Below are 16,051 nucleotides of genomic sequence, written 5' to 3'. Positions count from 1 at the left end.
TTCATCCAGAGAAATTTACTATGTGCATTGTGGCAAATTCATCTAGAAAAATTTGCCACTAGCAGAGAAAATTACTTTCTGCACTATGTTTTGTGAGGTCAAATTCATCTAGAGAAATTTGTCAATAGTGCACTGTGTTTTGTGTGCTCAAATTTATCTAGAGAAATTTGCCAATAGTAGAGAAAACTATAATGTGTATTGTGTTTTTTGAATTTGATGATTGTTTCGTACCAACACTGTGCATTACAAATTACATGATCATATAGGCACCCTTTTGGCACGATACGAGTTAAATTTTTCTGTGAAATTCTGGTCACTTCATACAAGAAAAATTTCTTTAGACAATTTTCTCTATGTGGATTGTGTTGATAATCACCACTAAATATGCATTATAAAAAAAATATTTAACCATTGATAGTTATAAAATTTACATTAGTTAAAAAAATATATATACATATATGTCAAACAACATCATTTCTTCAATGTATGAAAAAAAAAAATTGAAGGGTCATTCCTAATTACATTGTGTACATTGTCTTCATTTCACTAGTATGCTTTCACTATTATACTTTCAGTTCTTCTTTTGGTGGTATTTCAATTGGTTCTGTCCATGACCGGCCAATTTCGGTCGCAAATCTCTCTATGATTTTCTGTCCTCGTGAACCTTACGTCTTGTTTTGACAATGTTGAGCTGATAGGTTCATGGTTGCTATATTGTCTCATTATGTAGCAAACGAAGAGGCCACAATCCACACTGCATACAAATTATAGGTATAGTTAGTTTTAAGAAATATTCAAATTAGATTATTTTATTTATAGAGTTTCTGTTTCTTACTTGGTGTTTATGGTGTTTTGCTGCTTTTACGTTTCGTCATTTTTAGACAATGAAAACATAAAGATGCCAACATTAAATCCCAGAGAAATTTACAGACAACAAAAGAAAATGGAACATGACAAACACACACAAAGGAGAAAAGTGATGTTGCCGGAGAAAATTCAAGAATGGAACAAACTAAACATATACCAGAGAAAATTACACATGGCAAACTAGGAGAAATTATATTTATGCCAGAGAAAATTAACAAGGCAAGCCAGAGAAAATATGCATTCCATAATATAAAAATCCCAGAGAAATTTACAGACAACCAAAGAAAATAGAACATGACAGACACACACAAAGGAGAAAAATGATGTGGCCATAGAAAATTCAAGAATTGAACAAAATAAACATATCAGAGAAAATTACACATGGTAAGCCAGAAAATATTACATATATGCCAAAGAAAATTAAACAAGGCAAACTAGAGAAAATGTTCATTCCATAATATGAAAATGCCAGAGAAATTTATAGACAACCAGAGAAAATTGAACATAACAGACACACACAAATGAGAAAAGTGATGTGGCTAGAGAAAATTCAAGAATGGAACAAAATAAACATACCAGAGAAAATTACACATGGTAAGCTAGAGAAAATTAAACACATGTGTATTCCATAATATGAAAATGCCAGAGAAATTTACAAACAACTAGAGAAAATGGAACATGACAGAACCACACAAAAGAGAAAAGTGATGTGGCCATAGAAAATTTAAGAATGGAACAAAATAAACATACCAGAGAAAATTACATATATGACAGAGAAAATTAAACAAGGCAAGCCAGAAAAAATATGAATTCCATAATATGAAAATGCCAGAGAAATTTACAGAAAATCAGAGAAAAATAGGGAATAACCAGAAACAAATGGGGGAATAAACATGCCAGAGAAAATTCAAAGAAAACACATAGATCAAGCAAATACCAGAGAAATTCAAATGACAGAGAAATTTACAGACAAAATCACACAAACATCTTCAAGAATAAGTTCGAAACTTAGATAAATAACATTTTTCAAATTCATGTAGGTTTTTATTATGAAATTGAAATCCTAATTAATTGAAGGTTAGTCAACTGTGTTTCAGAGAAAAACTAGTTGGATTGGGGAAAACTTACCAGAGTGATGATGAAAACCCTAATTTCGAACTGAAATGGCCTGAGATGAAGATGCAATGAGATGAAGATGAACTGAGATGACGATGAACAATGAAAACGGGTCAGAGAAATTTGTGAGGAACGAATTGAAAAGAGTTTGGCAGAAGATTATGAAACCGTAATGGCGACAGTGAAGATGATAGTGAAACCCTAATTCTCATGTTCTCTTGCTCATGAAAATGGTTGGATGTTTGGAACGAATTGAGTCGTCGGAATGCAATCGAGTTGAGCGTTTTATGTTGATTTGTGAATGGTATTTTGGTCAAAAAAAAAAAAAAAACGCGCCTTTCATTAGTGAGGGACCTGAGACATCATTCATATTTTTAGTGTCCTTTATGCTGTAAATTACTCTTATTAGGGATCTTAAAAAAAATTGCCCTTTTTCTTAACTACTTAATAAAAATAAGTCAACATATCCTACTCACAATATTTCATGTGAGTAACTAATGACATATGATATTTCAAAACTATTTAATAATTATTTGTATAATTATATTAAATTAGTAAGATTTATTATATTTTTAAATTTTGCAAGGTGGTCAATGCGATTTTTTTATTTTATTTTTTCTACTAACCACAACACCTTTTTTTAACTAATTAAAAATCAATTGCAGCTGATTTTTCTAACTGATATTGCGGTTAAGCTGTGAAAAGGACCTACAGATAGATAGATATGTATGCTGATAAAACAAAATTTTTTTTGGACTAAAATGACCTCATATGAAATAGGTCCCACTAAAACCACTCTCATAATACCAGTTTGGAAAATGATGCCCAAGTCCAATCATGGGCCGAAGCCCAAGTCCAATCATGACAATTACAACTTAACACATTACCCATTTTTCATCAAAGGATGAGACTTTTTTTATAGGTGAATTTCATTTTTTTTTTTTTTATGCTGATAATAAAAATACACTTTTGAGTAGTTAAAACAAGAAAAATGTTCGAGGGCCACAAAAAGTGTGGTTTAAATGGTTCAAAATTGTCAAAACGACGTCGTTTTACGTCCAAAATGACGTCGTTTTGACAGTTTTGAGCTATTTGAGCCACACTTTTTGTGGCCCTCTACCATTGCTCTTAAAACAAATAGAGTTTTGTTTAAAGTGTAATGGATTTAATTTAAATTGAAGTATCCCACTATTTAAACTAATAAAGGCAGAATGTTTTGTTCATGTATTTATTTTATTGAGTGTATAAACAAAATCAAACTCTATGAATTTATTATAAAAAAAGAAATGAACTATATTTCATAATTATTAAATGCCGTTTTTATTTATGTTTGAAAATAACATAATTTCATGTTTATTCATTACTCTCTCACATTCTATTTGCAAAAGGTTAAAAAAATCAAAAATATATTGTGCCAAACTTAATGTGAAGTGCGAATACCATTACCTTTTTTAATTAATTGTTTTTTTTCTTTCCAATATTTGATTATTCCCTTCACTTTATTAAGTAAGATTGACACACTTATTTCAAAAAATTAAGAAACACTGAAACGTTTTGAAGATCTTAAATAATTGGTATGAGAGGAATTAGGATAATGAAAAAATGCATAGTGTATTGATAAGACTCAAATTAATAGAGTATTTCATCCATCAAACCAAATAGTCTCTAACTAGATAATTTTTAGAGGGAAAAATTACAATGTAGCTTATTTAATAAGGAAGAGAGATGCATTGAGCAATGGAGTTAATTTTAAGGTAATGACAATTAAGAAATTTAAATGAAAACATAATTGTTTCCTTATCATGACACCCCCCTATCATTACATACACTCTTGATATTGGTTGGCCTTGTTTATGTCTTACTTCAAGAGAAAGCATTCAACAAATGATGATGCAAAGAAATATTACAATACATACTTCATAAAAAAGAATGTTGTCTATTACCAATGATGAAGAGTATAATTTAATTTTTAGTGGAAAGAGAAAAGAAAAAATACATATATATATATATATATATATATATATTCAGTATCCATATCCATTTTGTAATAATGATATTAACATTGATAAATTTATATGTAAAGTATTTATTATATAAAAAATTAACTTTAGCAATGTTATGGAATTTGGTGGATGCATGACTTTGCATGTGATTAAGAGATCAAGAGATGCACGACAAATTTTTGTAAATAAATAGGATCTAAACTCCACTTTCACTAAAATTTGATTCATCTTTGTTTGGTAATGTCTAAAAAAATCATATATATCTTTTATTTTTCTATTTTTAGTAAATTTTAAAAAAATTGCCTTACTTATTATTATTGTTATTATAACTTTCAAGTCTTTCTAATCTAAAAATATTTTTTTTAAAAAAAGAAAGAAAAAAAAGTATCATTAAAAAATAAAAGATAAGTTAAAACAAATTAACTTATCTGAACTTTTCTACAACAATGTGTTTGGTAGATTTTTCTAAAATTAATTTCACCCTTACATTCTAATGTTATATTTGGTTTGAGTTTTCAAATTATAATTCCAAATCAATTTCAAAATACATTTTGAAAACATGTTTGGTAAAGCAGACAATTTTTTAATTTTTTGTCTATCCGGTCGTCCGCCTGGACATCCTCTTGGATGTCCGGCCGATTAACCGGAACAGTACTATTTTATTTTATTTTATTTTATTTTATTTTTTGCAATTGCCAATCACCACCTGTTATTTGGAGGGGGAAAAAAACAAAACTATATTTGTTTTTTATATTTGTTATATGTATAAATTATTTTTTTAGACCAAAATAATATTATTTTTTTGAATTGAATTTCAAAAAGAGTTTGATTATGAGTTTTGAATATAATTTTCAACAGAGTTTTGAATAGTGTATTTGGTTATGATTTATAATTTTTTTTTTTCAATTAAGTTTTGAAAATTCATTTCAAAACTCATAACCAAACAACTTTTCTCATTTTATATACCACATAAAAAATTCAAAACTCTTTTCAAAACTCATAACCAAATAAATTTTCTCTTTTCCAATCATAATTCCAAAACTCACAAACTCAAAATACAACTATATTTTCAAATCATAATTCTAAAACACTACCAAATTTTACTATTTAAAATAAATAAATAAAAATATTGGCCTTAATGCCTTTTATTTCAAAACGAGTAACGTTGCTCCTATCACATTTATATACAATCTCTTATTTTACAAGTGCTTGAGAAATAAATATGAATAGTGAAATCTAATGACGTATTAACACTTATATGGTATACTAAGGCCTCGTTTGGGAAGCGATTGGTTTAGTCAAAATGTCAAAAAATTACTTAAAAAGTCAAAAAGTCAACAACTCATACAAAAAAATCAAAGATTCTCTTTTTTCTCTACTTTTTGCATATCTTTTCGTAAAAAGCTAAAAAGTCATCCTAAACATACTAGTTTTTTTAACTCATATTTTAGCCAAATAATTAAAAAGTTACTAAATTAATCCGTTCCCAAACGAGTCCTAAGGATGGTTTGTGATTTAGTGTTTTTGTTTTTTTGGGTGATTTTTTAATTTTTTATGAGATAAAAAATTTAATGTGTTTATATATAAAAAACTACTTAAATCGTATGAAAAAAAAAAAGGAATAATTATTATGTGTGACTTGCTTTTCCTTGTGAGGTTTTAAAAGGAAATAAAGAATAATATCACGTTATCAGTAATATATAGTATCATTACATAAAAATGATGAATCCATCGAGGCTAAGTTTGACAAGTTGAAAATAAGTTAAAAAGTTAAAAAGTTATCACTAGTCACTAAAAGTTAAAAATTACGGTTGCACAATTTTCAATCCTAATTTTTTCCTTTACACTAATTTATACAATTTTTTAATACATATTTTTTCATAAAAAATTAAAAAGTTAACTCAAACATCCATATTTTTTTTCTCAATTTTTTAATTTAAAAAGATAAAAAATACACTTATTTAGGACACTCTAAACAACCCTTAAATAGGTAGGAATGGCAATATCGCTAGAATGACGTGTATGCCGACATGATGGGGGGCCGAAGCCACGTTCCTCTGGCCAAAGGACTACGTGTCCAGCAACTAACAACCCACACCACACACACCGATAAAAATACTAGTGATAAATACAATACAATACTCTACTCTACTCTACTCTACTCTACTGCACCCTCCCTCATTCCTTAATTCTCTAAATTTAGAAAAGTAACAATTTTAATGGAAAAACTAAAACTAAGAGCTGCTGCTGGTGGTGGTGGTGGTGGTGGAGCAGTATCAGCAGACGCTATGTCCATCTGTTTATTCCTCCTCATCACCATCTTTCTATCTGCGGCATTTGGGATTGGGAGTGAGACTGAACAACAACTACTTCATGATAACAAGGAGGGGCTTTCTACGAAAGCATATACATCCCTCTCAGAGAGAGTAAAGGCTATGTTCTCTCTCTCATCCACAACACCACCACCAACACCAACACCAACACCAAGAATATGGAGCTCCTCCTGGAACAAGGCTCAATCGCTCTTCAATCAACTACAGGCTTACTTCTTTCCTCCTAATCTTGAGTAATCATTACTGTATTATGTGTCCTCCACTTCATTTGTCCCTCCTTATAACTGTTTATTTTTCCAGCCGTGTTTAGTTGGGGATTTACGGAAGAATTTGAAAAAGTAATGGAAAAAATTAGATGATTTGTGAATAAAATACAAATATGAGATTCTCAAATTTTTACTAAAATTTTTATTAAATGTCTTGTATGGTTGTGGAGTTCGCATAAAACTCACATAATATGGGTCCCACACTCATGTTAGATATTTGGTAAAAATTTTAGTAGAACTTATGAGGCCTTTAGTATTACTCAATAAAATATACTTACATTTCACTTAATTTCATAATTTTTTTTCTTCTTTTTATATATCTCTTTAAATCTCCTAACCAAATACAACGTTAATAAATATTTTTAATGAAACTAAAATTTTGAATTTAAATCTTGTTCAAGCCTTTAAATAATGACATAAAATTAACACGTAGCATCACACGTCACGTGAAGGCTTCTACACCTCCACTGTAGGCTTCTACACTCCCACTTAATAATAATATAGATAGGTAATAAAATTGTTGGTTATATTTTAAACACAACACTTGACTCGATAAATAAGAAGAAATTATATTTTAATATTTATTTTTTAATACAAATGTAAGCAAATGACGTATTTAATTTATCGGATTAATCTAATTTTCTTTTTATTAGATATTTTTCATAAATGATTTGTGCATATATTAAAATGAACGAGACTTGTGATTAGTCCTGAGCCACAACAGTGAATTGCTCTTTAAGAAATTCGTCTTTTGTAAGATAAAAAGGATATATTTAAAAATAAATAGGTTTTTATGTTGTGCGTGTGTTTTTTTTCAAAAAAAAATATGTAGTTTTAGGGGAAGAAAGGAAGTGGAGAGCGATGGTGGTGCGGCTGGAGAAAAGGTAAAAGAGGCAATGGCGAAGAGCTTCGGCAAGAGCAGAGCAACCGTTGAGGATTCTGCTAAATCAGCTGCCAAATTCGCCGGCGAAACTCTCCACATCACTGCTGATAAAGTCAAGAAAAGTTTCTCTCACCCTGACCCCCACCATCAAACATCTTCAGATGATGATCAAGCAGAGCTGTAATTTCCATATTCATTGTTTATAATAGAAAAAACAATAAAAAGGGAAAATATAGGTGGTATCCCATCCTTTGTTTAGTAAGCTTGCCTAGTACTATCTTCCCCTAGGGTTTTATTCCACATAGCCAAGAGTTTTCCAAAGCTTAGTTGGTTCTCTGTGGATGCATGTATTTATCAGAGGATGCCTTCATAATTTTATATTTAAATTCTTGCATGATATAATGATTCGATAACGAAGGAAAATTATTCACAATTACTGGATGCGATTGTTATACAGGGCATTATTCCAAAAAAAAAAAAGAGAGACTTATTAAATTTACTGAAATATATATTTGAAAAGAAAAATGTGAGCAGTTAATAATTTCACCAAAGATTCACAACACTACATGGATTATACACTACAGAATAGAATAGATATTATACATATTTCATGATCGAAACTAGTGAATAGGCTGTCGAAACAAATCAGTATTCTCTGACCTGTTTGTCTGCCCTTTCAAAATTAGGATCACAAGTTTTCGCATTAGGATGATACCGGGGAGGGGGGGACCAAGCCAACGAAAGAGGCTAACAGGAAGGAAACAATCTCTCCCATGAAACATTCAAACATCCTTTTCAATTGGAGACAGCGATTAATTGCTCATCTCTCACGATGAAACATTCCATTTGCGCAAATTCCACAACATGACAGTGACATCCACACAAACATTTCACTAGACAAAGGTCAGGTTTCATCCTCAAAAAGTCATTTGAGGCAACAAAAATCAAGACACATTTGTTTGTTTTGGAGTGATCAGTAACCACAAACGAAACACAAAACCATAAGAAGAAGAGCGCTTACCAACTGACTGCTCAGAATTTATAAAAGTTTTACAAACTTATTTGCTCAGTCAATGCTGTGCCCCCCACAAATACATATCAGTGTCTAATAGGGTACATCCAAAATTAAAACATAGAAGAAGCAACCAACAGACTCCAACGCTTATCCTTCACGAAATCAACCGATCAAACTTTGCTGAAACTGCAGTCACAAGGCAAACAGAAGCATCAAAACAAGATTAGCCATACACTAAGATGACTGTTAATGCCAAAATTACAAGATTATAACTTGTGTGGTACTATTTCATCATTGTCCCAGAGCAGAAAATACAATTTTGGTAAATTATAAGTCAGTGGATCAATACTACATAAAAAAAAACTTTCCCCACATGTTCATGGACGAACACACACACACATACAAGATGAGCACATGCACACACATGAACTGGAACATTAATTTATACGAAAAATGTCTAGTTCAAATTCTGCCAATAACACACCATCTGCCTTAAATGCTGAAGATGATAAGCTACTGTAGAAATATGTGACTAGATTAGATGTTTGTTAATTTTGATTTAGGATGAATGTAATATGAATCTACATAAAATAAAATTTTAAAGATTGAAATAAAAAATCGCCGTGTCTCCCGCCGTGTCCTTGTCCCTATTTTTTGAAAATTGCCATGTCCCGTATCCGTATTTGTGCTTCATAGATATAGATAGAAAATAAAGCACTAAGCACTTTAGGGACAAACGTTGGATGGTGTCCCCATTTTCTTTAGTTGACATCCATAAGAATATCCATCCACAAACTTAGGTTGACATGTGTAAAATGTTAATAAGGCTATGAAATGTAGAATCCATCAAGATTGCCAGAATTTTCTTGCACTTTAGGGACTAAAACATCGATTTAATAACATTGTAATTGTAACCCCTTATCAGAACGGAACAAACTTCCTCCTCCTACGACACCTTACGTCATAAATGTACCAATTTAAATGATAAAGTACCCAAGTCAGGCACTTAACAATTAGGCAAGGGTACATGATATGTGTAAAACATGTGTAGTAGGACATTCATTCCCTTAGCAAAAATATTCAGTAATTCGAGTTTACCATAAAACTATGCAGAAAACCTTCTTATCATTGCATAAAATGCTTTTAAAAATGATTAGGTGTCACAGGCATAAGAATTAGATAAATACAACACATGAACACATACACGAACGCAACATCATTATTCAAGTACATGTAACATAGCATATAGGTAATTTTAGAAGGGAACTCAAAGGGCATTTTTTGTTCCATCAAAGTGAGAAAAAGGCCTCAAAACCCAGAGCGAGTACCTTAATAATACATATACTATATATTATAGCAATGTGTTTTGGTTTCTTATAAACCAAAACATTTGCTACAATGTTAGGTATATTTACTTCGATTGTACAAAAACCGAACCCAAGTCTCAATACACTCCTCTTTTTTCCTTCTGTTTTCATGTTTTTTCATAGGTGGGTGGGTACACGTGCTTGGGGGGGGAGGGGGAGATAGAAAGAGAACAATTTAGTGTTCATTTTTTTAGTGTGTATAATGCATAGGGCGATCACATTTTTGGGTATTATACTCGGGTACAATTTGATGTGGTATCTTACATGACACTAACCACATCATTTGATGGGTCCGAACATTTATTTGCAAGGCACCAACTCAAATATTTTGTGGGGCATATTAAATAATGTGTTTAGTGCCATGCAAGGTGCCACATCATGTGGTTACCCAAATATGTACTTCTTCACTATGATCTTCCCAGTAGTTTTTTCTCTGTATCTGGTAACTATTGGTATCTTTAGTCGGGAGGCCAGCCGGCCGGCCAATATGGGTTTGAAAGAGTATCTTCTCTCTCTCTATTGAATTGCTAGAATTTGTGCCTTTCTCTATATACTTATAAGTACCAAACTTTCTCTCACTCTCTTGTCAAGGCAAGGCAAGGGAAAGATCTCCATATAATTAGTTTATATACTACTATTTCCCAAATATAAACTCATCCATCCATATATAGTGTTACGTTTGGTCTTTACCTTCCTTAGCATAAAGCTTTTTCGTTTATTATATTTGTACCAAATAGCATATATGAGGTAGGATAACTTTTCATGTTATCAACTATTGGGCCGGTTTGGTTCATCTTAAATGAACTACTTATAGCTTCTTTTCTTTTTATTTATTTATTTTTTTACACTTTTGGCATTTGTATCAAACTATTTGGTACAAATTCTACTTACAACTTATTGGACATAAATAGCTTAAATAAGATGATTATCTAGAAGCTAGGGAAGAGGTGTTCCTAGCTTTTGTTTTCTGATTATTAGATTTCAACTTACAAGAGACAACACTAAATAAAACCATGGTGAAAATTGATTGGTTTGAACTTTAAAGAATACTAGTACTATTTCTAGAAGGATGAAAATATAAACAATGAATTTGTAAGTTAATCGATTTTATTTTGTACTTGTAATTCAAAGTGATATTTGAAGATATGGATTGAATTTTTATGAATGATTGTTACACCCAAAAAATTAAAAAAGCTTGGTCTTCAAGTTTTGATAATCGAGTGTCCGAGCCAGCATTCTTTCGGAGTGTCACACCTCGACTAATCTCGGGGCCCTGAGCCTATCGACCAGGCAAAGATGCAATGGCCCGATATTAGCCAACTGGGGGTGGGATTTGAACCTGAGACCTAGAGAGAGGAGCATACTCCCAGGTCCCTGGTCCCTTACTCTCAACCAACTGGACTGCTCTTACAAGTTAAGCTTGGTCTTCAAGTTACACCATTTTACTCCCAAAAAAAGTGAAAATATATAATACAAAATATTAATACCTTGTTGTGTCCATGTGTTTGTTGATAAGACAATTAGATGAATCGGACACATTGGACACATACCAAAACAGGCTGCACCCAACACTCGTAACATAGTCCATGTAACATGGCATATATGTAATTTTAGAAGGGAACACAAACGACTTTTGTTTCACAAAGGTGAGAGAAACTTCAAAACCAAGAGCATAAGTATGTTAATGATATTGTTACCAATAAATACAATATAAAATACAAGAAAATATATGACGAACAAAAAATGCATTCATAACTTTAGAAAACAAATGAGAAAAAGAAGGGTATGGTATCCACAAAAAATAAAAATAAAAAAGGTTTGGTCTTCAAAGTTACATTTGATGCAACATTATTCATCACCTTTTATGAGCCAACCCCCACCTCCAACCTCCCCTTTTTCCAAGGATTCACTCATTCCCATTGGCTTTCCTTTATAAAGCAACCAACCTAAACCATGTGGGAAGATGGAGAGTAAATCAACAAATACCAATTGAAAATAACCCAACAATAATCTGACTTAGATTGTTCTACTCAATGGGAGGACAACAGTCGGGAACGAACGACAAAGGCATGCAAATAAGTCCACATATTTTCTAATGACAACAATGGTTCAACATATTTCTTTGTTTTACTTTTCTCTTTCTTGATTCACAAAGCTTCACAAAAGATTGTCTAACCACGGACAGACCCACGTACACATGAAGAATATAAGGACCTCCTTCAAAATGAGATCGATACAATGTCTCGACTCTCGAGTAACACATTACCTCCTAGAATAAAAAAAAACCCCATACTAAGTTAGGGCCTATGAAGCACGGATACTCCGCAATAGCCCCCGTACGCGTATCGGATACGGATACGCGTCCGATACAACGGAATACGTATCAGATACGACAAAGAAATATCCTTTTTTTTTTTAATTTTTTGAATTTCAGATATGTTTGGGATACGCGAGGATATTTTAGGGATACGGTCGGAATACTTTTGGGATACGGCGGGGCGAAAAAATAATTTAAAAAACTTATAATAGGGTCAAACTATAAAATAACAAGAATACTGTAAAATAAAACAACAAAATCAACAAACTAAACCCTAGCGAACAGCAGCAGCAAAGGAGGAGGAGTCTCTATCAACCAATAGCAAGTTGTCGTTGTCGTCGTTGATCAAGTTCGTCCTTCTCTCTCTCTCTCTCTCTCTGGTCTGGACAGATCTCACTCGATCTCAATGAGTGAGAATCTCACTCACTCTCTATCCCTTCCTCTCCCTCTATCGTCTCACTCTCCCTTTCAATCTCCTGTTAGGCTGTTTTTACAATACACATTTTTTTTGCTTTTTTATTTTAATATACTCTTGTTTTGGCCCCATTTGATATTAATGTCATTTATATGTTAGCTTTTATAAATATAAAATTTTAGATTATTAGTTTAAAAGAATTAAAATAAGTTGTAAATGTGTTTGATTAGGAAAAAAGTTGAACCTATTTGGCTAAATAAATTGTCACATTTTTTTTTTTGCAAAAAATATAAAAAATGTCCTCAAAAGTTATAATTAAAACAAATATATGTCACTTTATTTGTTCATACATATTTAAGAATTTCAATTATGCTAAAAAAAACCCACATAATGTAGTTCAAAAAAATACATTTTATTTTTTGGGCCAAATTACCTAAAAAATCAAATAAATTATAATTCACAATTGCAACTAAACACCATAAATTAATTTCGTATAAGCAAATAAATTAATAAATAAATGAACTTTGTCAATCCCCCCCCCCTCAATTTGAATTGCATACTACATTACTAAAAATTGTAAAAATAATATTTTTTATAAACGTATCCCCGCCGTACCCATATATCCTAATTTTTCAAATTTTGTCGTATCGCCATATCCGTATCGTATCGTATCGTATCGTATCGTACCCGTATCTGTATCCGTGCTTCCTAGGTTAGGGCTAACAGTTGTTCCCTTACCCAGCTATGCCATACATAAATGGAAATGCAATATTAGTTATCCAATGAGCAAAAAGAAAAACATAATCTCTATTATGTGTAATGATCAAGCACCTGTCAACTAAGTAATTTAATTTGCAACAATTGATTAACAGCCAAACCAAATATTGGTTTACCATGTGTCCCAAGAAAGTTGAACATGTTAATGAACACATCCTTAACAAAAACTTTTACTCAAAATCAAGTTCATTATCCATAGCTTATATCATTCCGTATCACATAACTTTAAAAATAATTCCAGAATAAAAACAAATGTCACCAAAGACTGAAAAGTATGTTTTCTTTTGGCTTGTCTATATACCAAATAAAAACATCAGAAACTATCACTCACGTGAATACAAACAAAGGAGTAATGATCATTTAGATAAAAACTCTTCACAATTGCTAATAAATTCACCAAAATAAACATGGCACACAATGTGTTCATTTCCGAAATTACTAACAAATAACATGTCAAGCCAATGTTCTCTTTGCTTGCTTAAAAATTGTAGAAGGCAAATAGAAAACAGGATTTAGATCGTCAAACAATAAATCAGGCTTTCCAGGGATCTGAACAGCAAAAATAACATGAATCCCAAAAATTAAAAGAGTTTTGTGCAACAACAACGTTAGGCATTGTTTCTAGAATATGTCACTCGGAAATTGCAATGTTTGCAATTTTCATATTCAAGGCCATCGTTTTAATTCCCAAACCCTCCCAATACTTCATTTCCCTTTCCTTTCATGGTTAATTTTCAATCAATCCAAACACATCCTATAACCAACACAATCAACAAAGATTATTGATAAAAACAGAAAAAAAAAATAAAAATACCTTATGATATGAAGAACAGATCGAAAAGTGGACTAAAATCAATGGCCACCATGCTCCTTGGCGTGTTGCTGGTGCTCGAGGTGGCGACGCTCCTCGGGGAGAGCAACGAGGTAGGAGAAGATCATTCCGCCAAAGCAGATGTGATAGAGAGGTTCGATTGAACTGGTCTGGATGTACTTGGCGTGGTAGCTATCGAGACCGCTCTTGATCGAATTCTTCACGTAGTCGATGGTGAAAATCGGCTTCAAGTGAGCCGGCAATTCCTTCACCTTCATCCCTTTTATCTCGTTGTAGAATTTCCTCATCGCCATTTTGTTTCCAGATAGAAATGTGAATCTGAAACCCTAACCCTAGCTTTTCGATCTCTCTTTGCGGGGATGAATATGATTTGGCGTTTCAGACTGTTCTGTCGATAGTTAAATTTTTGTACATGTTTTTGGAGCAAATTTGCTGACGGTCCTCTCTTCATTGTATATTTAACAAATGGTCCCTATATTTTTTTTTTCAGATAAATTGCACTGCTCTCCCCTGAGGATTGATTTGGCACCGTCCATTCCTAACGACACAGAGTGGACTATGTGAACGGATTCTTTCCCCTTCTGCGACATTAGAGCATCTTTAATGATTTGTCAGATTTTTTTATTAAATATGAGTAAAAAAAGATGATTTTCTCTATTTGATATTATTTGCTCCAACAGAGAAATTTGACTTTTCATTAAATTACTGGTCGACCAATCAATGAAAAACCTAACTATGATATTTCTCTCTTTTCCTTTTTTTTTTTTTTTTTTTACTGAGAAAACAAAGAGGGGGTCGACCTCCTAGAGTAAAATTTTGCGTGAACTAGTCATTCAGGTAGACTTTCAGCCGGTCGTCCGGTGGGTCCACAGTCAACGGCTACGCATAGTAATTTGGTGAAAGGTGCAACACATCTTCAGTTTCATGAAACTTTTGTTCCGTTCTCAATTTGATATCAATTTGGTAAAACTGTTAGAGAGAGAAAACATAATTTTTTTCATCAAATTTAAATTTGATGTTCAAACTAATGCAACGTTAGAGATTGTCTTAGGAATACATTAAAGGTGCTATATTAATAAAATATAATATGATTAAAATAATATATTAATGTCCTTATAATTTTAAAATTGCATTCCCACTTCTCTCCAAATGAATATTCGTGAAAATATATTTTGTTGACATCGTCACAGAGCACCTTCTTTTAAAAAATAAAAGTAAAATACATTATTATTTTAACCCCAAAAAAATGTCTCTAATACCAAAGCAGTCTCAACATATTATTATTATTTTTTTTTGAGAAATTATCTCAACCTCATTATATCATTGTTGAACTAATCATTTTATCATAGGATTAAAATCACATCATCAACCACTCTTCATTTTATCGAAAATAATTACCATGATAATATATTTTATTAATAGAGGCCAATATAGGAAGTGATTATGGTAATAATTTTGTATAATTTGCTCTAACAATCCATATTTATTTAAAAATATAACATAAATATCACATTCATTGTGACATAATGACATGTCATTATGTAATTTTAAATAAATTACATTCTTAAGTTTGAACAAATTTCACTTTGACCATTATTTTTTCCCAACTTGATCCATGATATTTTTTATTTTTTCTATTTTGCTCCAACAATCAAAGTTGGTCCAAATTTGGATTGAAAAATGTCCAACCGCATGGAATCTCGTAATACAATAACACGTTATTATTATACAAATTTAGACTCAACTCCACTATTTTCTTTTACTTTTCTCTATATGCCCCAGCTCCATGTTAGAAATGGTTTTAGAAAATATGATTTTTTTTTTTAATTTTGGTCTATTTTTTAAGTGAGATCTATACGT

General features: G+C 31.6%; 1 protein-coding gene, 1 long non-coding RNA gene and 1 other non-coding gene across 3 annotated transcripts; 1 reads left to right on the top strand and 2 right to left on the bottom strand.

The window, feature by feature from the left end:
- Nucleotides 1-415: 415 nt before the first annotated feature.
- On the bottom strand, nt 416-939 carry LOC145813905 (uncharacterized). Its single transcript, XR_014357320.1, has 2 exons — nt 836-939; nt 416-754 (listed from the first exon to the last, which is right to left on the bottom strand). It is a non-coding gene; the product is annotated as an uncharacterized LOC145813905 (long non-coding RNA).
- A 5,189-nt stretch (nt 940-6,128) lies between these two features.
- On the top strand, nt 6,129-7,862 carry LOC114274327 (uncharacterized). The gene is made up of 2 exons (XM_028216236.2): nt 6,129-6,552; nt 7,418-7,862. Exons 1-2 carry the CDS (start codon nt 6,206-6,208, stop codon nt 7,650-7,652), a joined length of 582 nt encoding a protein of 193 aa, XP_028072037.2. The 5' UTR covers nt 6,129-6,205; the 3' UTR covers nt 7,653-7,862.
- A 477-nt stretch (nt 7,863-8,339) lies between these two features.
- Nucleotides 8,340-14,769, bottom strand: LOC114274328 (uncharacterized). The gene is made up of 2 exons (XR_014357342.1): nt 14,174-14,769; nt 8,340-8,669 (listed from the first exon to the last, which is right to left on the bottom strand). It is a non-coding gene; the product is annotated as an uncharacterized LOC114274328 (transcript).
- Nucleotides 14,770-16,051: the final 1,282 nt, after the last annotated feature.

The sequence above is a fragment of the Camellia sinensis genome, chromosome 15 (assembly GCF_055761805.1).
Source record: "Camellia sinensis isolate YWXY chromosome 15, ASM5576180v1, whole genome shotgun sequence".
Lineage (NCBI taxonomy): Eukaryota > Viridiplantae > Streptophyta > Magnoliopsida > Ericales > Theaceae > Camellia > Camellia sinensis.
Note: the sequence above shows the minus strand (reverse complement) of the source record. Positions and strands in the feature narration are given on the sequence as shown.